The sequence below is a fragment of the Eptesicus fuscus genome, chromosome 6, assembly GCF_027574615.1.
Source record: "Eptesicus fuscus isolate TK198812 chromosome 6, DD_ASM_mEF_20220401, whole genome shotgun sequence".
Classification (NCBI taxonomy): domain Eukaryota; kingdom Metazoa; phylum Chordata; class Mammalia; order Chiroptera; family Vespertilionidae; genus Eptesicus; species Eptesicus fuscus.
In genome coordinates this window covers 107,623,088-107,648,347 of record NC_072478.1, presented here as the reverse complement: position 1 = coordinate 107,648,347, position 25,260 = coordinate 107,623,088, and the positions used below count along the sequence as shown (strand labels likewise).

The following is a 25,260-nucleotide window of genomic DNA, read 5'->3' as shown; positions in this document are numbered from 1 at the left end:
TCTTACTCCAAGGAAAGCAGGTCCGAACAGCGCCACAGACCTGGAGACACGCACATCCCTGCGCTGCTGGAGGGAGTGGGAATTGGCTGGCCCTGAAGGGCAAACTGTTAACGTCTGGTGAGTCAGAAAGCAGGCACCTGATGACCAGAAATCCCACTTATGCTCATGCTCGAAGCGATGGCTCCTGGAGACACCTCAAGGCTCCTCATTGTAGTGCCGCCCGTGCCGCCAGCCCCACCCAGCCCCCTTCGCGTCCCTGTGCAATGAAAGATAGATGGCAGCACGTCCACGCACACGCGTGAGCTGGCACGGCCCGCGCCGCGATGGGCGAGCTCTGTGGGAGGAAGGACGTGGCAGAAGGCTGTGCATGATGTGTTGTTCGCGCACATTTGAAGACATACCGTGCAAGCAGACGTGGACGGGGACCGGAGGAAAGCTCCGTGGTCGTGGCCATGCCCCCGGCGTCCTGGCCGGGACGTGACACCGCCGCTTCGTACCAGGAGGGAAACCGGGCCGTTCTTTCTCACACCCGCACGTGAATCCACAACCGGATCAGTACAAATTCCATTAAGAATGCCAAACATGCCGAAACCGGTTTGGCTCAGTGGATAGAGCGTCGGCCTGCGGACTGAAAGGTCCCGGGTTCGATTCCGGTCAGGGGCATGTACCTTGGTTGCGGGCACATCCCCAGTGGGAGGTGTGCAGGAGGCAGCTGATCAATGTTTCTCTCTCATCCATGTTTCTATCTCTGTCCCTCTCTCTTCCTCTCTGTAAAAAATCAATAAAATGTTAAAAAAAAAAAAAAAGAATGCCAAACAGGACATACATGTTCCTGGAACACGCATGACGGCTTCTTCTGAGGCGGGGGAGGAAGTGGAATTCAGGGGCCTTCGGAGGCTTGTTTTCCCTTAGAAAGAACATCAGCGACAAATGTGATCGAACGGAAGCATTTAGACACCTGGACGCAGGGAAATGAGTGAACGCTACTCCGTGCTTTTCTTCATGTTGAAAAATGCCGAGAAGACCTGGCAGGCAGCTCGGTTGGTTAGAGTGCCGTCTCCCTACGGCAAGGTCACGGGTTCAATTCCTGGTCAGGGCACACGCAGGAATCCGCCAATGAATGCACGAATAAGTGGAACCACAAATGAATGTTTCCCTCCCCCCCCCCCCCTCCGTCTCCACAAAATCAATGAGACAAAATAAGGTGCCAAGATGAAGTGAGGTGATGTTTGTAAAGTATTTAAGGCGGTGCCTGGCTTGGCGTGGGAGCTCAGTAAGGCTTAGCACCCCTGGCAATTACTGATGCTCTCTGCGGGGGGGGAGGGGAGGGAGGGGGCGCGGGGGGCGCGTGCAGAGGTTGGCTGGTGCCTGGCGTAGCTCCACACAGCGGCATTCTCTGTTGCTGCTGCTGTTAAGCCTCAACTCAGGATATTATTTATTTTTTTATTTTTATTTAGTGGAAGGGAGGGAGGGAGGGAGGGAAACATGGGTGTGAGAGACACATGGACTGGTTGCCTCCCCCACACACCCTGACCCACTGTGGCCAGGGATGGAACCTGCAACCCAGGTATGTGCCCTTGACTGGGAATCAACCCGACAACTATTCGGTGCTGGGCCAGTGCTCTAACCACTGAGCCGCAGCTGGAAACCGGCTCAGAGGAGGAAAGGGCGTGCGGGGGGGCGGGGGGGACGGGGAGGGTCCCCAGGGGGGCGGCCAGGACGGTCTGGTTCCTGCCCTGCCCCACCTGAAGGCCGTCCCAGGAGGCTGCCCAGCCAGCCTTGCTGAAGGCAGGGGCGCGTGGGTCCGGCAGGGAAGGGGATTCAGGCGCCTGGGTGACACTGGGCCCTCTGAGTCCACCTGTCCTTCCTCTCCCTGCTCTGTGACCGCAGACAGCCCGTTCCGTGCCATTTCCTGGAGAAACGATGGAGAAACCAGAGCTCCCCGCCCGTTAGGGGTGTGAAGGGGAAGGAGCGGCCCAGAGCACCATCTGCAGGCGAGCTGTCTCTCCTGCCGACTCATTAATTCTTGGGGGATCCTCACACCCAAAGAGGAAGATTCACCCAGAGAAGACCAAGGCCCTGTCCACTCAGCACCCTTCTCGAGGTCACCCAGCCAGCGGGCAGGACAAGCCTGCGACACGGTAAAGACACTGGGCTGTGGACAGTGTGCACAGGTAAAGCTGCCATTTGACCACGCGCACTCACACTGCTGTGCAGCCGTCCCACCACCATCCCCACAACTTCCCGTCTTCCCAAACTGAGACTCGGTCCCCATTAAACACTCACCCCACCCCACCCCCACCCGGCCCCACCCTTCTGCTCCCACCCTGTGAACCTGCCTCCTCAGCCCCTCGGAGTGGAGTCAGTGTGTGTGCCTGTGTGTCTGGCTGATCTCACCCAGCTGTCCGCCAGGCCCACCCACCTGTAGCAGGTGTCAACAGGCCCTTCCTGGTTACGACGGAACAACATTCCATCGCCGGGGGGTGCGGGTGGGGGGCGTGCTGTTCACCATTTGCCGGGCGGACATGGAGCGCGTCCACCCTTTGGTTGCTGTGAGTAATGCTGCTGTGAACATGGGGGTGCGACATTTGCTCGAGTCTCAATACTTTGGGACAAGCTTTTTATTTTGGATGATTTCAAATTTACAGAAGTTGCAAAGGTAGCTCAGAGAGTTCCCGTGACCCTGATGTTAGCACTGTACGTGCCACAGCCGTGACAACCTCACCCGCACACGCTGTTAACACAATGCCAGGCATCACTTAGGTTCCGTTCCAGCTGTTTCCCACGAACGTCCTGTTTCTTTTTTTTGTTTTTTAAATATATTTTTATTGATTTCAGAGAGGAAGGGAGAGGCAGAGAGAGAGATAGAAAGAAACATCAACGATGAGAGAGAATCATTGATCGGCTGCCTGCAACCTGGGCATGTGCCCTGCCCGGGGAATCGAACCATGACTGTTGAAGTGTACTCCCATCTTACAAAGGACGCCTCAAGAAGTCGGATTATGGAGTCATTTATTAAAGGCCGGCGTCACACGAGGGAGCCATTCAGCACTCCAAACCTCGCAGCCCCGAACAGCTTGCCACCTCTGGCTTATATCGGCAGAATATCACAAAAGTATCGATTACATCTTTGGGTCTGGAATGAGGAACCTGTTTCTCGAAAAGCATTTTTACAGAAGCGAAATTGAGCAAGTTAGTTATCTAAAGTATCTACGAATCACTGAATCAACAGAAACACGTTATCTGGGACCACCGGGGCCATTTAGAATAATTGTGCTGTCCAGATTCCGGGACCACTGAGTCAACTGAAACTCGTTATCTGTAGCTACTGAGACAATTGAGGATAATTGGTTCCCAGAAGAATGTGCTTCGATGACCAGTGAGATCACAATCAATGGGACATTCAAACCATCATCAGTGGAGTATTGGGATAGCGTACATAAGTTCAGAAAATCAAAATAACTTTCTATTGTTTTAGCAAACAAACAAGTACAGAAGCCAAACAGCAGTTTCTACCGGAGTTGATTGCTACCGTACTTCACGACCTCCTTCCTGGTTCATAGGTGGACGCTCAACCCCTGAGCCACGCTGGCTGGGCATGAAAGTCTTGTTTCTGTTTCAGGATCCAACCCAGACGGCCACACCGCATGTGGCCAGTGAGCTTTTCCAATGGCAATGACAAACACCACGTAGAATGTGGGATAAAATATTGATGGGAGTGCTGAGTGAAAAGAGTAAACTGGAGGGGGGGGGGGTTAGAGAGCAACCAAAGGACTTGTATGCACGCATGTTAGCATAACCAATGGACACAGCCCTGGGCGGTGGGGGCTTGCCCGGGGTGGGAATGGCGGGTGGGGGGTCAATTGGGGAAAAAGGAGACATATGTAAAACTTTAGACAATAAATAAATTTAAAAAAAGAGTAAATGAGCGCGGAGGGGCATGACTGAAACGTGCTGTACGGAATGTGTTGGGACAATCTGGGGAGGCAGGAGCAGTCCCCTCCCTTTTACAGATGGCGGAAGCCAGACTGACGCAGCCTGGAGCCTGGGGCAGCTCCGTGGTCCTTTTCTCTGGAAAACTGCTCCCGTCCATATCCACCCTGGAGCTGCCCGGATGGGTGCGCTCTGGCCCCTTTACCTCCAGGTGCTGTTCCTGCTTCGGGCTCCCAGGACCCCTCGCCCTGCCCGCACCCCTTGCCTTTCCTCAAGATCACGCCCTCGTCCCCTAGAGAAGCTGCAGATGAAAGGAGAAATGAGGACTGTGACCTCCAGGACAAATTAGTTCGCCTTTCTGAAACGGGTCCACAGGCCACACACGGAATAGGGCTCCTCCTCAGGTTACAGACGGGTAAACGCAGGCACAGAGGCCAGTGGCCTGCCCCAAGCCAGAGTCACACTTGGTATCAGGCAACCCAAGGACTGGGTTCCTTTCCCTTCTCCCGCTCCATGGAGGGAAGAGATGCGAAGGGTGTTACGTTGACCATTGAGCTATTTTCACGGCGCCGGCCTGGGTGTGGGCCACACTCACACTCTAACACCCCACCATCACCTCGGGGACGTTCCGTCCCCCCAGACGGAGGCTCAGGCCCCGCTAAACACCAACCCCCGTCTCCCAGCCACACCCCCTCCACCCAGTTCCCCTCTAGGACGGTTCAAACGCTGCAGCCAGCAGTGGCCCTCACTCCTGGCCATCGCCAAGCACAAATACAAGACACAAGCTCAGCACCTGGCTCAGTGGGTGGAACGTCCTCCGTCCACCTAGAGATCGCTGCTTCCATTCGGGCCAAGGCACGTGCCCAGGTGGCGAGCTCCGCCCGCAGGAGGCAGCGGTCCATGATCCTCTCATCATTGATGTTTCCCTCTCCCTCCCCCTTCCTCTCTGAAATCAATAAAAATATCAATTTTTAAAAAAAAAGATACAAGTACAAGATACTCTTCCCCAAGGGTCCAAACCCGAGCCAGACACGTCCAGCACCTGGTCCCCTGCACCTTCCAGAGCAGCCCCGCCCTCGCGCAGGCCCCGCCCCCGCACAGGCCCCGCCCCACGCCGGGCCCGTCCACCCACGTGACCCACGCTCGCGCACGCGTCGGGGGGCGGGGCTTCCCCGCCCGCCCACCGTGACCCTCAGAATGGGGAGAGCGGGGTTCCCCACGCCGCGGGGTGCCCGGGCGTGCTCGGTGAGAGCCGCTCTCGCTTTTCAGTTGCACGGGGAAGCCGATGTGCTGGCCGGCTCGGCTCGCCGGGACTCCCTCTCCTCTTTCGGAGCCGTCCCTTCTAGTGCCCCGTCAGTAGACGAGTCTAAACACGGACACGTGAAGGGGGAGCTTAGAAACATGTGAGCGAACCTGTGTGTCCGGCGGAAGGCGCACACCCCCCAGCCAGAGCAGGGTGTTGGACTTACGGGTTTCCCTAGGATTGCTTTCCGAGTTAGGTTTTCGCCCAGCTCTGAATCCCAGGCTGACTTCTGGGACTTCCCTGCGGCGTCACAAATGGTTTAGGCCGCCGCCGCGGTGCCCGACGGGAGGAGGAGAGCGTGGCCGCCATGTTGGGCGAAACCATCCTTTCCCTTCCCCGAGGGGGGGACCTGCAGTAACAGTGAGTTTGCAGAGGGGCCCGCGGGGCTGTGGTGATGGCAGTTGGGCGCGCACTCGCAGGGGAGTCCCGTCCTGACGACGGGTAGGCACTCCGCTGCCCCCTGAGGCTCCCGGCCGCTCAGGGAGGCGTCAGGGCGTGGAGCCCCCCCCCGGGCCCTCGTGGGACGGCCCGCCGCCCGCACATGGCCCGGCCGTCGGCGCGGGGCGGCCTGGGAGAGTCGGAAGCGCGGCGAGGCGGCAGCGGCGGGCCCATGCAGGACGCGGAGAACGTGGCGGCGCCCGAGGCGGCCGAGGAGCGGGCCGAGCCCGGACAGCAGCAGCCGGCCGCCGAGCCGCCGGGGGAGGAGCCGGCGCGGCCCGAGGGGCCCGGCGCGCAGGAGGCGGCGGACGGCGAGGACGAGGAGGCGGAGGCCGGGCCAGGCCCTGAAGTGCCCGCCGAGCCCGCGGCCGACGGGGAGGAGGCGGCCGGCGCGACCCCCGGCCCGTCCCCGCCGCCGCCCGAGGAGCCCCCCGCCGCCGCCCCGGCCGAGGACGAGGCCCCGGGGGAGCAGGCCCGGGACGCGGCGGCCGAAGCCCGGTCCGATGGGGCGGGCGGGGTGCAGGGCGGTCCCGCTGAGGACGCCGGCGTGGCCGAGAATGGGGACGCGGACGAGCCCTCCTTCAGCGACCCCGAGGACTTCGTGGACGACGTGAGCGAGGAAGGTGAGGCGCCGGGGTCCCGAACGCGGGAGTCAGGGGGGCGTGGGGTCCCCACTCTCCACCCGGCGGCCCGCACGGAGGGGAGGTTCGCTGTGAGATCCCGGACTCCCTCCTTTTCCCCAGTAAGAGAGGGTGCGGGGTGGAGACAGCCCGGGGACCCGGCCATTCCCACCGCCAGGGCTCGGGAGGGTGGAGGCGGCCGGCGGCGGCCGGGGCGCAGTGAGGGTCGAGCGGCGCGGGACACCACGGGCCGCGCGGTCTCCGGGCACAGCCTCGCCTGCAGGTGGGGTGCCGAGTGTCCAGCGACACCTGTCCAAGCTGAAGCCGACTCGGCGCGGACCCCTCGCGGTGGGAGGGACGCTGTTCTCGGAACCCGCGGCGGCAGGGCCACCGCAGAGGGCTCCTCGCCGCACCGCCCCGAGCCTGCTGGGCGGCCCTGCGGCCGGGAGGCAGGCCCCGCCAGGGTGTGGGTTACCGCTGGCTCTGCCTCCTTCCTACCCGGTCCAGCCTGCGGGCCCCGCGGCTGCATCCGCCTGCGAGCCCCGCTCCTAACGTGCCTGTCGGGCTGCTCCGCGCACGGCTCGGCTTGCTTGTTCTGTTCCAGCCGTGGGAACGGCGCGGCCTGGAGCGCATCGGGGGGCTCCCTGTGCACAGTGGGGAGACGCAAACAACGCACTGAGGCGGCAGTGCTGCCCCGAGAGAGGGAGATGCTGCCGCGCCAAGATGGACTGGTGTTGACAGAAGTTTTTAGCTGTTGTGTCTGCTCACACGGAGGTGGAGACAGAATCATAAAGAACCTCAAGTAACACGGAAAAGGAGTTTAGGAAACGGACATAGAGCGGTCGACTCTAAACACGCTTAAAAGGCTTGCCTGTTGTCACTTGCTGTGTCGCACTGGACAGATAGAACATGTCCGCGTGAGAAGCAGGAAGGGCTCGTGCTGGGAGCTGGGAGGGAAATGTGTGTGACCGCCCGGCAGGTCGCTGGGAATTCGGGAATTCGCCGGGAGAAGTGCTGCGGCGACTCTGCTGCCCGGGCCGCCTGCTTTCTGCCACGCCGGTGGTAGTGCTGACTTATCGGTGCTCAATTGAGCTTTTGATCCGTTATAAATCGTGTCGATTTCAGGGCCTATTTTGAGCCCTTCGGTACTTACTCCAAGTCAAAGCACTTTTGGAGCACACCTAATTCACACGATACTTTAACATGTGAGTTATTTCCAGAATTGTGATGTGACGCGGGGATGTGACCTGAGCACAAGGCTAGGTGACGGCTGGGCAGGCCTTTTGGAGCGCAGGGCATGGTGGGTTGTAGCCAGCGTGACCTGGGAGCCAGCACTGAGCGAGCCTCCCTTTTCTGAAGGCCCCTGGTTGTGGTCGGTTGCTCGTGTGTGTTTTGTACTTTGTGGAAGACCTGTCCTGTCTGTGGGGAGCAGAGAGGGACACCTGGGTGCCCCTTCTCTGGGAAATGCAGTCCTTGCCCCTCAGGCTGGGACTGCACAGCTGCGTCTTCTCGCCAGTCGCCCTGTAGCGTCAGTTCTCTGCTGCTGGCGGGCTCAGCCAGACGTGGTGAAAGTTTTCCCTCTAAATGTCTTCCTTTTGGGCTCATTAAGTACTATTTATGCTTTTGTTTGCTACTTAGTTTTGAGAGTTGCTTCTTTCTATTTCTCCTGGAGCCAGATTGGGAATCCAGCACCAAGAACCAGATGTGCAGGCTGGTGACGAAGGAGGAGATGTGTTTGTGTGGTTACTGACCTCCGTGCAGTGCATGGACAGACTCTTATAAAGGACACTCCTTCCCATAAAGACCTTGAGCACGGGGAAGGAGTGCACCGTGTGCGTCCACGCTGGCGTGTTTATTGTGACCCTTGTAAACTCAGAGCAGGCTTAACAGGCCACGTAATTGTGTGGTGCGTGAGCTTTAAAGAGCCCCGGATTGGGCTCCCGTCCCGTGGGGGAGCCGTCCGCCAGGTGTGGTTCTGACCTGCCTCTTTATTTCTCTTTGGTCTTAGTTTTTGTTTTTTATTTGAAATCTAAGTGGCAGTTCTTTTTTTTTTTTTTTTGAGGTAACATTTTCAATATTTATAAAGGGTTGAAATGACTTAGAAATCCTATATAATAAAAGGCTAATATGCAAATTGACCGAACAGCGGAATAACTGGCCTCTATGATGTGCACTGACCAGCAGGGGGCAAACACTCAATGCAGGAGCTGCCCCCTGGTGGTCAGTGCGCTCCCACAAGGGGTGTGCCGCTCAGCCAGAAGCCTCTCCCACCTCTGCAGCTCCGCTAAGCCATCAGTCGGACATACCCTGAAGGCTCCTGGACTGAGAGGGCCGGGCTGAGGGGACCCCCCTCCGCCCAGCACACGAATTTCACGCACCGAGCCTCTAGTAGTTTACAATAGGGCATGCCTCTTGAAATTAAGACTCCTTTTTGAAAGGCCTTTGAACTTATTGAACGTGTCAAACACAAAAGTGAAGAGAATCCATCTTAAATTTTGAGAATGAAATGCAGCAAAGAATTTTTCTGACATGTTCTTTTGGCATGTTGAAATTCTTTTTTAACAACCCTCACTTGAGGACATAATTTTCATTGATTCTAGAGAGAGGAAGGGAGGGAGAGAAACATCGATTGGTTGCCTCCTGTCTTTCGGATCTAATCCGCAACCTGGGTGTGTGCCCTGACCCGGAATCAAACACACCACCTTTCCTTGTACGGGGTACTCTGCCTCAGCCACCTGGTCCACACCAGGCGGCTGGTATGTTGAAATTCTTAAATGTGATAAAGAAGGTAGAGTGGTCCTGGCTGGTTTGGCTCAGTGGATAGAGCATTGGCTTGTGGACTGAAGGGTCCCAGGTTCGATTCTGGCCAGGGGCACATGCCCAGGTTTTGGGCTTGATCCCCAGTGGGGGGCGTGCAGGAGGCAGCTGACCAATGGTTCTCTCATCATTGATGTTACTATCTCTCTCTCCCTCTCCCTTCCTCTCTGACATCAGTAAAAAAAGAACAAGAGTGGCCCGCGGGTTCCAGAGCACACCTGTGGTTGAGATGACCCGGGCTGACACTGGCTCGCTGACTCTCACTGTCGGTCTGGCTGAGATGGACGCGGTTTTGGTGTGTGCTGTGATGGCGGCTCTGCGGGTGTCTGTTCTAACCCAGTGCTTTGCCATTTCACAGCTTCCTAGACAAGCTAACGAGTTTGTACAGAATTATTCAGAAAGAGAGCATTCGGTCCATCTCAGCCCCATGTCCTCAGACAGAAAGGCTGTTGGGTAGCGAGCTGTTTTGTCTCAGACTGACTGGGAGGAACTGCCTGGTGGCCGGTGTCCAGCGGCGGGGGGGGGTTGGGGAAGGCCTGGGGGCCGTCCCCGCCCACTCCAGGTTTTCTGATTCCCGGGAAAGGCCTTCCTCTCGTTTGCATTCTCATTACTGAAAGTCTTTTTTATTTAAATTCACTTGAAATCTTCCCTTATTGCCAGGAACCTATGGACATGTCCGACTGTCCAGGGGAGTGTGAAGAGTTAAAACCTTCCTCCTCCTCTCACGTGTAAATGGAAGGCGAGCCAGGGCCAGGCTTCCTCTGCAGGTGCCGCGGCAGAGTCCTCTCCCTGCTTGCTGGGAGTTGGTCCGAGTGCGAGCTCACGGTCAGTAAGTCACCGGACACCTCTCTCTCGCAGAGTTACTGGGGGATGTGCTCAAAGACCGGCCTCAGGAGGCGGACGGGATCGACTCGGTGATCGTGGTCGACAATGTTCCTCAGGTGGGACCTGACCGGCTGGACAAGCTCAAAAATGTCATCCACAAGATCTTCTCCAAGTTCGGGAAGATCACCAACGACTTCTACCCAGAGGAGGAGGGCAAGACGAAAGGGTGAGTGGGACGCAGGGTTGCTAAGTGTCCTTCCTACTTCTGGTGTCAGGCCCTCCCGCCCCTCCCCCACCTCCCCACCCCCCTCGGCGATCACCACGTGGCCCGAGTTCTCTGGCCTCCGCCTCATTCCGGTGGGTGCTCACCGCCTTCAGCTGAAGCTCCGCCGAGCAGCGCGTGGTCCTGGGCCGGTGCTTCTTCACTAGGGACAGGCCTTGGGGCTGCTGAATGCCCACGAAATCAGCCGGGGTTTCAACCTGTCAGAACAGCATAAAGGGGCCCACAGATCCGGAAGCTGGCAGGGTTTCAGGGAAATTTTACATGTGGTATTTTATTCCAAGACGCTTTATTTTTCATGTTTTAACATCACAAATGGGTGTATTTTTTACAGTCTAGGTGAAAGCACTGTGTCATTGCTTAATCAACTTTTTCTTTTCTGGTGTTACCTAGAATAGTGCCTCTTAGAAATGGTAGCTCATGGGCAGTCTTGCACTTTGCTTTTGAAATCCCATAGTAGGTCTTCTGTGTCAATAACATTTTAAATGCTGTGGCGTTCTGTCCCATCTCGGGACAGGCCATCTGTTTCCTAGCAGTTGGCATCAGTGTCTCCCAGGTACAGAGCCTCGCAGGTGTCCCCTTTGAGCAAGTGTGTGTGTTTCCTTGATCTGGACCTAGGAGTGGGGTTGGGGTTGCCGCTGGGCGGTGTCGGCTCGTGACCAGGTGGTCACCAGAGGAAGGAGTGTCTAGTCAGACACTGTTTGCATTTCATGTAAATGTCAGTCTTTGAGAGGACGGGGAGGTGATCGAGTTTGTTTAGTTCAGATTTTGGAAACTACCTAGCATAGTTTAATTTATAAAAACGTGGTCAAACACAGATGCTCCTACTGTTTTCTACGTGGAAACAGGTGGAAGGATACCTGTTATGTTTTGTTTATAACGAAACACCCTTGAGAACCTTTGTGACTTTGCCTGTAATACAACCTGATACATAATATTCATGATTTTATTTTATTTTTTCAAGCATTCCAAATTCAGGGGGTGTTTTCGTTTTAAATTTTTATTGATTTTTAGTGAGAGAAGAAGGGAGAGGGAGAGAGAGAAACATCAGTGTGAGAGTTACACATCAATCAGCTGCCTCCTGCATGCCCTCTACTGGGGATTGAGCCTGCAACGCGGCGTGTGCCCTGACCAGGAATGGAACCAGCAACTCTGGTGCATGGGATGGCACTCAGCAGACTGAGCCACCCTGGCCAGGGCCATATCTTTATGACTTTAGGTTTTGTAACAACTTTATGAAATAGTTGACATACAATAAACATGCCATTTTTAAAGTGTATGCTTTCGCACATTTTGACACACATTTTGGTCCATGAAACCATTACCACAGTCAAGCTACTGGATGTTTTGATGAATGAGGAGCTTCATTCGTGTCCTGTTAGGACTTCATTCATGCTCAGGGAACTGCTCTGCCCGAGATTTGACTGCCTCGGACACGGCAGGGGCACGGTCCCGGGTGCATGCCGTGTTTGCAGCTGTGGAAGGTCTCGTGTGTGTTGAGCATGAGCACGCTAATCTTCATGTCCACGCATCGCCTCCTTCTCGCTGCAGCTACATTTTCCTGGAGTACGCGTCTCCTGCCCATGCCCTGGATGCCGTGAAGAATGCCGACGGCTACAAGCTCGACAAGCAGCACACCTTCAGAGTCAACCTCTTCACCGACTTTGACAAGTGAGCTCAGGCTCTGGCCGTGCGAACCTGGACGTTCACCCCGCGGATGGCCCGCTTCATGGGGAGGGCTCTTGCCTTCTGGGTGGTCCCACCCTCTGTCAGACCATGCAGGACCATTTCACATCCCTGGCCCCTCACTCACACTGGCCAGTAGCACTCCTCACACCAGCACCCTCACCGGTATTACCAGTAAAGCTCATCCTTTCCCCTGCGCTGGGGTGGACAGCAGGTCCTCGAACGTGGCGTTTCCTTACAGTGTTGATGAGCTGCCGTAGAAACTTGCCATCAGTTATGTCACTTAGTGGATGTTAACTGAGGGCTGGCTGTACTGCCCAGGGCGGGGGTGGGGGAGCCAGGGGGTAGCTGCCATTGTGACTGCTATTGGACCATTTCTCTTTCTCTTCCAGGTACATGACGATCAGTGATGAATGGGATATTCCAGAGAAACAGCCTTTCAAAGACTTGGTATGTGGATGAAATCGGTGTCGAAGTAGGTGAAGCAATGCTGGCTAGCCTCTTGGCTTGAGTGGGTGGGTGAGTTCCTGGGGAGCTGGAGGTGCTGCCAGAATGTCCACCTCCGAGAGCAGTGTTAGAAGTAAGTGCGTTCCAGGACAGTGCCCGCCAGCTGAGCCACTCTGGCCAGGGCTGTTCAGAAGGATTGTAAAGGCAGCATAGAACATAAAGGAACATGTGGGGTAGATCTGTGGTTTGTGAAGAATTTGTATTTTAGTGTTGTGGCAAAAAGTCTCTAGCCTGAGTGTGTATGGGGGAGCTCTTTGGTAGGCTATATAGACTTTTTTAAATCTTTTCTTTTTTAGGGAGGGGGTCTAACTGGCTTTAATCACAGTAGCTTATTTTTACCCTCTTCTCCTGACTTGAGCAGTGTTTGAACAAAATCAAGTGATGTTGTGTTGGCACAATTGAACACAACAAAGTCATTTTTTATAAGACTTTGTGGCTTTAATTTAATATATCTGATTGCATCATTAATGCTCCAAATTCATTATCTCTTTATAGGAACTTTAGTTCCTTTGAACACTGGATAACAACCTAAAATGCTTAGAAAATGACCCTCCCAAAAAGACTTCAGGCCACTCTCTTACCAAATGGTAGAGTACTGACATTGTTTTTAGAATTAAAAATAGTTTCACTGTCAAAAGGAACATCTGAGATCAATTAACATGAGCAAATTTTGGAAGTTTTTATTGTTTTGTTTGTTTTTAGTATATTTTATTGATTTTTTACAGAGAGGAAGAGAGAGGGATAGAGAGTTAGAAACATCGATGAGAGAGAAACATCGATCAGCTGCCTCCTGCACACCCACTTCCGGGGATGTGCCCGCAACCAAGGTACATGCCCTTGCCCGGAATCGAACCCTGGACCCTTGAGTCCGCAGGCCGACGCTCTATCCACTGAGCCAAACCGGTTTCGGCAAATTTTGGAAGTTTTTAAAGTTTGATTTATTTCAGAGAAAAATGAAACAGTGTTAGAAGGTTATTTAAAATGATGTTAAATGAAGGAGTGTGCGCTTGGCTGTGCTGTTAATGGTGGCCTTGTTTTCTCCGCAAACAAAGCGGTGAAAATACAAATGTAGAGAGGGAAACATTTCTCAATTCATTTTCCATATAATGGTCACTAAATTGTCCCATGATCCCATGGCTAAGGACAATTTGTGGGACCTCTACTATTTATGCTGAGTCATTGTGAATAATATAATATTAATCTAATTTTATTCTTTAGAAACTTAATGTATTGGTAACATTAATAACATCAATATCTGCTATCACTTATCTTTAAAAACTAACCAAAAATATCGCAAGTTCAGAAACATTTACTTCACACTAGCAGTAAGAATATGGTTTTAATTTTCTTTTGAGTGAAAAAGATAGAAAATAAAATTATTTTGCATTGTTAATTTGTAAACCGAATTGGAGCCAATTTGAATTTAGCTTCTCATTAATTTAGTCTTTCTGGGGACTCATTCCCTTTGTATCTACCAAACCTAGACTCTTTGGCCAAACACGTTGCTGTAAAGACCTCAAATGCTCTTTTTATTTAACGCGCTCACCCTGAGCGAAGCTCCTTGTGTGTTCTGATTTGATGCCACTTGTTAACTGTGTCCCAGTGACCCAGTCCCACTTGACTTGCTTAACTGCTCATCCATTTCTTTGTTTTCTATCCAAACAAATTTAAGAGTTATTATCAACTTCTTAGTGTTACAAAGAAGAATCCGTTAACCTAGGGTGGTAAAATATTTGTGATTTTTTTTTTTTAAAACCTAAAATCCTGTCTTACATTTCAGACCTAAACCAGCATTCATGAAAAGGACAGAGCCACTTTTATTTTAAATAGAGAAGCTAATACTTAACTCATTATCATTTTCATGATTAGGTTACTAACCAGCAGGAGAGGTGATGAGCTTCTGTTTTTAGGATTTTTAAAAAGTGAAATACCTTTTATTTCTATATAACATGTTTTTATTTTAGAGTTCAATAGCTATTTCTGTATCTCAGTTTTCATATCTTGTTACTGAATCATTAAAAACCTCTTTAAAATTCATACTGTTTCAATCTATCTTTTATAAGTGTTAAATGTATTATAAAAGTAACTTATTTTAAGTTGTTTTCAGTTCCTGGATTTAGCTGCAATAAAAGCACCAATTTGTGGGTATTTAAGAAAACCTGGACAATAAACTCATACTTTAAAATAAAAAAATAAGTGCGTTTCTCTGTAAAAACTGACATGTTGCCTCCGCCCTCGGCCTTCCTCCAGGGGAATCTACGCTACTGGCTGGAGGAGGCGGAGTGCAGGGATCAGTACAGTGTGATCTTCGAGAGTGGAGACCGCACCTCCATATTCTGGAATGACGTGAAGGATCCCGTATCGATCGAAGAGAGAGCGGTGGGTGTTTGCTGCCACATGGGGAGGGAGCTGGGCACGAGAGCAGGTGAGGGGTCTTGGTCTCCAGGGTCCGTCTAGGAGTGTGCCCTTGGCTGTGCTGTTAATGGCGGCCTTGTTTTCTCCGCAGCGGTGGACAGAGACGTACGTGCGCTGGTCTCCCAAGGGCACCTACCTGGCGACCTTCCATCAGCGCGGCATTGCTCTCTGGGGGGGAGAGAAATTCAAACAGATTCAGAGATTCAGCCACCCGGGGGTCCAGCTCATTGACTTCTCACCTTGCGAGAGGTAAGCCCTTGGGACAGTGCAGTTGGCATCGGTTCCCTTCCGCTCTCGCCGGCCTCCTGCAGACAGTTCTTACTTTGCAGCAGTTTCCCCCTTAGAAACGGCTGGAGGTCTGAGAACTCCTGTGTGCTCTGTGCCGAGCGCTCCAGTTCCCGTGTGGCTTCGTCGCTTTGTCCTTTTCTTTCCAAATAGAGGAGCGGATGTTTCCATGAGACTTGGGGAGTAAGTGGAAGGATCAGGTCCTTCTCCCCGAGTGCGTTTGCTGGGAATGGGAATTGTACACGCCGCGTGCACAGTGAACGGCGGGAGGTTTAACACCGGTCACTCTTAAAACTTCGCCACTTGATCCAGTGATGTCCTTTGTAAAATTTCCCCCTTCGGTTCAGGATCTAGTCCAAAATCATGTATTTTGCAGATTATTTTCTTGTGAACGAACATCTCTCCTGTGTGTGATAGTCCGTGTAGCTTTGTGGGGGGAGTGGGTGGAACATGAGGACCTTGGAAGCCATGGCCCACAGCCACCCAGCATCCTCCTGGGTTGCAGGCTCGATCCCTAGTAGGGGGCGTGCAGGAGGCAGACGATGGAAGGTTCTCACTCATCAATGTTTCTTTCTCTCCTCCTCTCAAATAAAAAAAAAACTTACTTTAAGTAAATAAAACGTGTCCCCCTGTTACAGATACCTGGTGACCTTCAGCCCCCTGATGGACACACAGGATGACCCTCAGGCCATCATCATCTGGGACATCCTCACCGGGCAGAAGAAGAGAGGCTTCCACTGTGAAAGCTCCGCTCATTGGCCGATTTTCAAGTAGGTGGATTGGGGGGGGGGCGGGGGGGGCTGGCGCCCTCGGGGCTGCTCGGGGGCAGAGCCTGCACTGGTCTCCTTCTCGTCTCAGGTGGAGCCATGATGGCAAGTTCTTTGCGCGGATGACCCTCGACACCCTCAGCATCTACGAAACCCCTGTGAGTGATCGCTTCCCTTATCGCGGGGCGAGCTGGGCCGGCTCGAGGGGCTTTCCCTGGACCCGTGCGCGGTGGAGCCGTGTGTCCTGGGTCTGGTCGTGCTGGGCCAGCCCGTGTTGTGCTCAGAGGGTGGGGGCGGAGAGGTGGCTGGGAAACGTGGACGGTTTTCAGGGTTTGTCACCCTCTGCTCATGCACGCTCACGTCGGAACCTCTGGTTGCCTTTTTGTAAAACATCGTGTGATTGAGACATTGGCCTGTTCAGAGTCACTGTGAGCCTCGTTTTCCTGCAGTCTATGGGCCTCCTGGACAAGAAGAGCTTGAAGATCTCCGGCATCAAGTAAGCGGGGCTCCTCCAGCTGCTCCTCGCTCTGTGGCTCATGCCACCTGGGCTCCGGGTCCCTTCCCCGCACAGGTGGCTCCTGAGGGCCACACGGTGGCGCAGGGGTTCCACGGAGTGACAGGGCTCCGTGCTACATGGTGTGGGGGGCGTTGGGTGAGTCCAGCTCCTCTGTCAGAGCGGCCCTTTCCTCGGAAGCCTCTGGTGGGGCAGTGTCTGCCTGAAGTGCTGCCGTGCAAGGCCACGTTTTTTATTCCTTCCCTGCCTTCTTTTTTATGTAGATACATATTTTATTGACTTCAGAGAGGAAGGGAGAGGGATAGAGTAGAAACGTCAGTGATGAGAGAGACTCATTGACTGCCTCCTGCACACCCCCTACTGGGGATCAAGCCTGCAACCCAGGCATGTGCCCTGACCGTGAATTGAACTGTGACCTCCTGGTTCATAGGTTGATGCTCAACCACTGAGCCACGCTAGCCGGGCCCTTCTTATATTTTTGGGCAAAATTATGGCTTATGTTAAAAAGTCAGGACTTGGTTCTCATAAACGCAGAAGTAAAGATGCTGCTCACGGCACGAACTCACAGTCTGCCTCCAGCCGCTCCCCCTCCCTTGTTGCTGTGCGTTTCCCTCAGCTCTACTGGGTCCTCGGAAGTCACAGCCCAGCCCGCCAGCCTCAAAGGGATGGAAGCTGCTGGCAGCGCAGGGAGTGGTCGGGTGGGTGTGCGTCCTGGCGGAGGGGCCGTGGGCGTGGGCGGCGCTGTCCGCACCTCCTCCCTGGCGGAGAGTCTAGGGTCGGGGCTGCCACAGGATGAAGTGACTGGCGGTCCTCGGGCAGCACCAGGCAGTGCGCTCCCACGAAGGGTTGCTGCTGGGCCTCTGGACGGCCAGCGCGCTCTGCCGTTGCCCCTGGTGACGGCCTCCTGGTGACGGTGGTCTCCTTGCTCGCAGAGACTTTTCTTGGTCCCCTGGTGGTAACATCATAGCCTTTTGGGTGCCCGAAGACAAAGATATTCCCGCACGGGTGACCCTGATGCAGCTGCCCAGCCGGCAGGAGATCCGAGTCAGGAACCTCTTCAACGTGGTGGACTGCAAGCTGCACTGGCAGAAGAACGGGGACTACCTGTGTGTGAAGGTGGACAGGACTCCCAAGGGCACCCAGGTGAGCGGGCCGGCGCCGCGCCGCTCGGGTGTGGAGGTGCTGGTGGAGGCGTGGCCTGAATTTGTGGGTTATGGCCAGGCCCACCTGATACCGGGAGGAGGGAGCGGGCAGGTCGTAGAGAGAGCTCGGCCGTATCTAGCCAAGGAGTGTCCTCCATCCGTAACATTGAGTGGGTGAGACGCTCACGTGGCTTAGAGTTCATGGGAACACAGCTGACCCTGAACAGCACGGGGTGGGTCGCGTGGCCCGCTTACACGTGGGCTTTTCCCAGCCGATACCCAGTCGCCTCCGTCCCCGGGCTTCACACCTGCAATCCCCAACCGCAGATCAGAAGCGGCGTTGGGAGGGCTTGTGCGCAGGTCCTCACCCTCGCCCTCGGGCTCGAGCAGCCGGAGGGCCCTGCAACAGGCCCTGTGGGCACTAAGGGGCGGCCAGTCTGTTTGGGGGAGTCAAGTGATGGTGGGTTTTTGACTGCGTGAGATTGGTGCCGCTCACCCCCGCCTTGTTCACGGGCCAGCTGTTCATGCAGGCTCCCGGCTCCCGCCCTCTTCTCTGGAGGCAAAGGGAATATGTTGTTTCTCAATGTTTTTAAGCACAAAGAAGGGCCTGCTTGACTCAGTTCTGCTCTTGGTTTGCATCATGTGATATTGAACTTCCCTAAGAAATTGCCTGCTTTTCCCTTCAAACGGAAGTATTGCCCTTCCCTTACGGAACTTTTTCATTGAGGGACAATCCACATCCCATAAAACTCGGCCTTCCAGGGGACGGCTCAGTAGCCTTCACCAACTTGCGTGATGCAATCCCCACTCTCAATTCCAGAACATTTTCATCGCCCCAGACAGGAAGTCCACCCCGTTAGCAGCCCCCCACTCCTCACTCTTCACTCCCTTCCTGACACCCTGTTTTGCCCTCTCCCCCCACCCCACCCCCATCCGGATCTTGGGATGGGTGCACTGCAAGGGAGTGGGCGCACAGTGTGGCCACCTTCCCTCTGCGTGTGGAGTCTTGCAGATGGGCTGCGGGGCAGATCCGTGGACTGTTTGCGTGTGACGTGACCTTTAGAGCAGTTGTTTATAGTAGAGTCTGGGCCAGTGTGTGTGTGTGTGTGTGTGTGTGTGTGTGTGTCCAGTTCCCCCGAGAGTCCCGTCCTGTGCCCATCAGCCCCTAGGGCCCTGTGTCATGAAGAGGGTGTTGGATCGCTCCACTTGTCCTTTACGTCTTCCTCACACTGAGGTCTCCACATTGTCACCCCCCCCCCCCCCCCCCGCCTTTTCTTTAACAGGGTGTTGTCACGAACTTTGAAATTTTCCGAATGAGGGAAAAGCAGGTCCCTGTCGATGTGGTGGAAATGAAAGGCAAGTTCATTGAGCCTCCGTGCTGAGTGTCCTTGGGTGGGGCTCACAGTGGCCGTGGGACCTGGTGTGAATGCCTGGCTGGGGCGGGACTCCAGGACAGGCTGCGGCAGTGACCTGAGGGCGTGGGGCTCAGCTACGGAGCGTGGCTGTAAGGTCAGGAGTTTTGTCCTTTCCAACTTCACTCTCGTAACCTTTCCAGTGGCCAAGGGAAGCTGCCCCGCTTTTCTCCCCACGGTGCCCGCTCGCCGAGCACTGGAGCGGGGGTTCTGGCCGAGGATGTGGGGAGGCGCGTCTCATGCTGCGTGCGGCTGCGGCACAGCTAGCTGCAGCCTTCATCGCACCTGTGTTTCTGTGAGGACCTTCGGGCCCTCGGGACCTGCCCAGGCCGTGTCTCTGCCTTCCGGTGGCAGTTCGCCTGCGTCCTGTTCCGTGTCTGTTTTGCTGGAGAGAGAAACAGGAAGGGAGGGGGAAGCACAGAGAGGAGAATGTGTAAGGCCCAGCCTCCTGCCCTGGGAGGCGGGCAGCCCTTCACGAGGCCCTGGGACCCTGCGTGCCATGGAGTGTAGGGAAGGACACGGCCACAGGCCGCACAGCCCACGGCAGGCAGGCCTTTCCACCCGGCCAGGAGAGGCGCGCGGGCCACCGTGCCGCTGTGGACTTTGTGCCGGTGGCCTTCGTTCCTCTGCTGCTCGGGGTCCTTTTAGTGAGTGAGAACCGGCTGCAACTGACCGGTGCTGTCTCCTCACAGAGCCCATCATCGCCTTCGCCTGGGAGCCGAACGGGAGCAAGTTCGCGGTGCTGCACGGAGAGGCCCCCCGCATATCCGTGTCCTTCTACCACGTGAAGAGCAACGGGAAGATCGAGCTCATCAGTAGGTGGCCTTGCCTGTCTTGTGTCTTGTAGGGGTGGGGCAGTCGCCGTGTGGGGGACCTGCCTGGGCTTGTGGTTCCGTGGGCGCGTCACTTCCATGGACAGGCGGGGCCTGTGGGGCTCCCTCACACGTCAGTGTCTGCACTTCAGCTTCCTGCCTTGGCGTTGAGAGGATAAGGCTGCTTTCTCTGAGTGTTGGGCACGTGCCAGGCCTTAGCCCCTCAGTCCTGGCTGCACACCAGCCCTGGCGCCTGCACCACGACTTCTCACAGCCCCTTCCTTCCTTTCAGAAATGTTTGACAAGCAGCAGGCCAACACCATCTTCTGGAGCCCCCAAGGACAGTTCGTGGTGCTGGCCGGTCTCAGGAGGTGGGTGTCCGCTGATCCCCGAGCAGCGCTCTGGGCCGCTGCACAGACCCCAACCCCAACCCCAACCCCAGTCCACGCCTCCTGCGCGGGTTCCGATTGGTGACGGCTGAATCCTCGAGATCTTGAGTTCTCGTGTGCAAGGGCCATCCAGCCTCGGTGCGTGGGCGGACGGTGCGCAGTGTTGGTGCTCCCTCCGGACTTGGGCCCAGGCGTGACCGTGCTCTCATGGCGGCCCTCTCAGTCCCCTGCCCCTGCTTAGCTGCTCCCCCAGCAGACCGTGGGGCGAGACCCTCAGCGCGCTACCTGTGCGCGCAGGCGCTCCAGCGGCTGTCCCCACTGTGGTTCCGGAGGCTCGGGCACACAGCTGGCCTGCTCCATGAAATGTGCTGCAGACACACAGGCTGGTGCTTGGCCTGACAGCCTTCAGCAGCGTCCTTGTCTCTGCTCAATGTCCACGCTAACAGCAAGGCAGCGGTTAGGGGACGCCCTGGACCCTCCCCTGGGGCCTCCCCGGGCCCTGGAGCACGGGGAACTGTGCGTGGGAGGCTCCTGGTGAGGACGTCTGTCTGTGTGTCTCTCCAGCATGAACGGCGCCCTGGCGTTTGTGGACACGTCGGACTGCACCGTCATGAACATTGCAGAGCACTACATGGCCTCCGACGTGGAGTGGGACCCGACTGGGCGCTACGTAGTCACCTCTGTGTCCTGGTGGAGCCACAAGGTATGGGGACCGAGCCGCCTCAATGAGATTAAGTGGTGCTGGGCTGGTGGCTGACTCCTCGGGTGGGCGGGCATTGCTACTGATGCCACGGTTCATTGATCCTTTGGGCCCAGCGCCAGCTGCCTCAGTGTAGAAGCTTATCGACTCACGAGGGGCGTGTTCCAGTCAGTACCATAGTGGGCAGTGCCCAGCAAACAGCATGGCTCAGCCTCGCCCACCTGCACGTGCGGGGAGCACTCGCGTGGCCTGCAGCGGGCAGTCGCGCCGCTGTCCAGCCGTGGACGTCAGAGAGGAGCACGCCGGGCGCACTAGCCCTGGGAGGGTCCAGAGCTTGGAACTCGGTTTTCCCCCGAGTGCGGATCACTCCCGCACCGTGACGCTCGGGCCGTCTGTCCCTGACCAGAGCGCCTGAGGCATCGGCCTTTTCGGTAAAAGGTGGGCGGTCCCTGGCCGTGCTCTCCCGAATCAGGCCCCGTCTTCCCTGCACCAGCCGGGTCTCTGTGGGCTCGGGTGTACAGCCTTCCGGTCTGCAGCCTCCCCTGTGGTTCGGAACTCACCCGGGCCGCTCGCTGTGGTGCGCGGGGAGGGGTGTGTCCCGGTGCCGTGTGCTCCCAGCCGCTGCTTCTCCCGAGCAGTTCTTGGTTTGGACCGTCGTCTGGTCGCCCCGCCCATGGTCACATCCAGGTGATCCGGTTGAGTGAAGTGATGAACTCTCAGGAACGCGGGCTTGGTGAACACGCTGCAAAGCGGGTCCTTACATCCTGACCAGGACCTCAGCTCTGCCCACTCACCTCAGCAGGCCGCCTCGGCGCGCGGTTACATTGGACGTGCTCCCCAGCGCTGCCTGGCAGGGTTGCAGCAGAGTGAGGCAGGCATGGCACCAGGGACCGTGTCCCCGGCTACCGCCAGCAAAGGCACCATCTGCCTGCAGACAAGTGTGGAGTGAGGCTTTTTAAAAAAAATACATACTTTTGTTGGTTTCAGACAGAAGGGGGAGAGAGAGAGAGAATCATGGATCCGCTGCCTCCTGCACACCCCCCACTGGGGATCGAGCCCGTAACCCAGGCCTGTGCCCTGACTGGGAATCAAACCGTGACGTCCTGGTTCGTGAGTTGACGCTCAACCACTGAGCCACAGCGGCCGGGCCTGGAGTGAGGTGGGCTTGCTGCTCCGGCGCCTGCGGACCCGCCCTGGGGCTGCAGGACCGCCTGTCCTCTTGCAGGTGGACAATGCGTACTGGCTGTGGACCTTCCAGGGCCGCCTCCTGCAGAAGAACAACAAGGACCGCTTCTGCCAGCTGCTGTGGAGGCCGCGGCCCCCCACGCTCCTGAGCCAGGACCAGATCAAGGTCTCTCTCCAGCGGGTGGAGGCGGGCCAGGGGGGCAGTGAGGAGTAGCAAGGTGACATCTGGGGACCCTGGGAAGGGATGCCCGAGCAGGAACCACCGAGCAGGGAGAGCAGTTTAGGGCAGTCGCTGGGCCTCAGGTCCAGCAGCACCACTCTAGGACGTGGGCGTGAACTGGGGCGGGGGGCTGTGCATGGGGTTCACGTCGCATGGGGAGCTCTGCTGATGGGAGGGGTGTGAGGACGAGGCTGAGAGGACGGAGCCCGGGAAGGGAGGACGGTCCCGCAGCTGCGAGACCTGAGAGCCAACGCCCGGCCACGCTGAGTGCCGTGGACTCTGTGCCCATCGTCGCTGGGGTGTCATTCCATGTTGGCAGCGTGGACGATGCATTAGTGGGTCTTGCTTTGCGTGTGTAATCCTGAGGGGCCTGTCTTTGTTTCAGCAAATTAGAAAAGATCTGAAGAAATACTCCAAGATCTTCGAACAGAAGGATCGTCTGAGCCAGTCCAAAGCCTCGAAGGTCAGCGTGGTCCTCGGGCTGGTAGAGGCCGCAGATGGCTGCCGCCCCTCACGGCAGAACGGGGCCAGCGTCAGCTGTGGGGAGGGAGGGGTTCCCTGGGCAGTCACTTCTCCATGGAGGGTGCTCCCTGTGCCGCCTGCAGGTGGGGGAGGAGAGGGAGAAGGAGCATCCCACCGCTCCTGTCCTGGCGGTCCCTTTAAGGGCAGTGTCCCTGTGTCGTCCGGCAGCTGCTGCTGACACGGCCCTCCTGGTCCAGCAAGGTTGGGAGGGTGCTGGGTGCAGTGCCAGCCTTAACCCCGCCCCGCCCCGCACCTAGGAACTGGTGGAGAGGCGGCGCACCATGATGGAGGACTTCCGGAAGTACCGGAAAATGGCCCAGGAGCTCTACATGGAGCAGAAGAACGAGCGTCTGGAGTTGCGAGGAGGTAACTGAGCGAGGATCTGCTTCTAAAGCTTGTTTGTTCAGCCGCTTTCCTCCTTGGTGTCTGACGTTCCTTCACGGTTCTCGTCAGCAAAGGCAGGTCCGCGCTGCCTTCCCACCCGCTCGTGCCCGCAGCCCCGGGAGGGCTGTGGTCCCCCCGCGCCTACTGCTTATGCGCGTGCTCCCTGAGGCTGCGGCCGGCACCGCCTGCCCCGCTGTCACTCTCCTGTTCTCCTCTAGGCGTGGACACCGACGAGCTGGACAGCAACGTGGATGACTGGGAGGAGGAGACCATCGAGTTCTTTGTCACGGAAGAGATCATCCCCCTGGGGAGTCAGGAGTGACCACCGCACTGTGGTAAGACCTCGCGCGGGCAGCTGCCTCCTGTCGGCCCGCAGGTTAGCCAGTGCCTCGGTCACGGTGACGCAGGAAAGTCCATTTCATGGGCTTAGGGATGTCCTCGCGTGTGCACTGTGACGGTGAGGTGCAGCTGGAGCTCCAGGGCGGGCTGGCCCTCGGGTGCCCCGTGCCCATCCCCGGTGGGTCTGACACGAGAGTCTTCGGAGCCCCATCGTCGGGTGTGGCAGGGACTCGGGTGCTGCTGTGAGGAAGGGCCCAGAGGCCTTGCAGCTGGAGCCGTGGGTCAGGGGCGGGGCTTGGGGTGCAGGCAGTGCTGCCCCAGGCGGAGGAGTGACTGGTCATCCTCCAATGGCTCCACCGGCCAGACTGCTGCTCACAGCCCGGCGCCAGGCCAGGGCTGGGGCTGCCTCCTCCTGCTGCCCCTGACACGGGCCTGTGCATGGAGGACAGAGAGTAAGCCGTGTCCCCTCCTTGCAGCGCCACCTCGTGCCGGAGCCAGGCGTCCCTGCAGCCTGCTTGGTGCCTGCGTCCCTGTGCTTCCGCTCTGACCGCGCCCCGGGAGCCGTCTCCAGAGCTGTGCCTTTACCTGGGGTCCAGCGGGCGCCTGAGGCACTGCTTCCAGCCTTTTCCTGTGGGTTTCCGAGTCACCGCGTTTGTCACAGAGACTCCCGTGCGGAGCTGCGCTGGGCCTCCTGCTGCAGCACCACCCAGGCGGCTGTCCCCTCGGCCTCCCTGCGGGGACTCTGCCTGGGGCGTGGGCAGCAGCTGGGAGCAGTGCGCCCTGTCCCTGTGCTCGGGCACCGCGTCGTCTGGTCCCGCATCCAGGCTGTGGCAGGTCTCGATGGAAATAAAGCAAACCTGTAGGAACAAGTCGTCTGTCTTTGTCTTTAAACATAGGTAGCGACCGCGCTCTGGTGCCCCTCCCTGCCCGTGGGGCTCGGCCCCTCGGTCACGTGCTCGCCCCTCGGTCACGTGCTCGCCCCTCGGTCACGTGCTCGCCCCTCGGTCACGTGCTCTCGCGGGCGTGGCAGGCTGGGATGCACCCCGTGGTTGTGTCCTGTGCAGCTGAGCGCTGGGTCGGAGTGCCCTGCCCAGCCGTCCGGAAGCAGTGTCTCCGAGTTCTCCATGCTTGTCATTTCCCGGACGTGAGGGGACCTTCCACCTTCCCTGGGAGGCGTGGCGAGTTGTCGCTTTAGCTGCTATTCTATGGTCCTCTGATGACGGGGCCTTTCCCCACTGGAGGGGAGTGAGCAAAGCCGTGTGGCTTCGGCCCGTTGCGTGGGCTGGCCTGCTGCCCAGCGTGGCCTGTCCGACCACAGGCGCTTGTGTGTGTTCGCAGAGCCTCACCCAGGCGTACGCTCTCGGCTGCAGTGCGGTCATTCTTGTTCCTCCTGGTCTTCAGGGAGCCGACGGTGCCGCCTTCCTGCCGGAGCAGGAAAAGGCACAGAAGTTAACGGATTCCAACGCTCTCGAAGGACTGACTTCATGCCTTGAGCTCACTAGTTGTCATTGTTTTCCATAAGTTGTCAATAAAGACGTCCTGAAACACTGCTTGCTCTAATCCTCTGCTGCAGACATGTTTTCCCAGCTGCCCTGTGGGGAGTTCCTGGCCCATCGGTGGGGTGGGGTGGGTGGGACGGCCCCTGGCCCAGAACCTGGACACCTGGGCTCCAGCAGCGTCCTGACCGGTCAGGCTGGTGCTTCGTGGCAGGGGACAGGGATCCTGGAGCCCAATGAAGGAACCGTGGATGTGCCCCACACCACTC

General features: G+C 56.9%; 1 protein-coding gene across 1 annotated transcript; it reads left to right on the top strand.

The window, feature by feature from the left end:
* The first annotated feature begins 5,792 nt into the window (after positions 1 to 5,792).
* Positions 5,793 to 24,364, top strand: EIF3B (eukaryotic translation initiation factor 3 subunit B). Its single transcript, XM_008156055.3, has 19 exons — positions 5,793 to 6,297; positions 9,970 to 10,162; positions 11,768 to 11,887; positions 12,295 to 12,352; positions 14,660 to 14,788; positions 14,916 to 15,073; positions 15,748 to 15,879; positions 15,968 to 16,034; positions 16,326 to 16,372; positions 17,323 to 17,533; positions 18,816 to 18,888; positions 19,637 to 19,759; positions 20,049 to 20,127; positions 20,710 to 20,848; positions 22,071 to 22,196; positions 22,636 to 22,713; positions 23,030 to 23,138; positions 23,375 to 23,491; positions 23,972 to 24,364. The coding sequence occupies exons 1-18, from the start codon at positions 5,847 to 5,849 to the stop codon at positions 23,476 to 23,478; spliced, it is 2,397 nt and encodes a 798-aa protein (XP_008154277.2). The 5' UTR covers positions 5,793 to 5,846; the 3' UTR covers positions 23,479 to 23,491; positions 23,972 to 24,364.
* Positions 24,365 to 25,260: the final 896 nt, after the last annotated feature.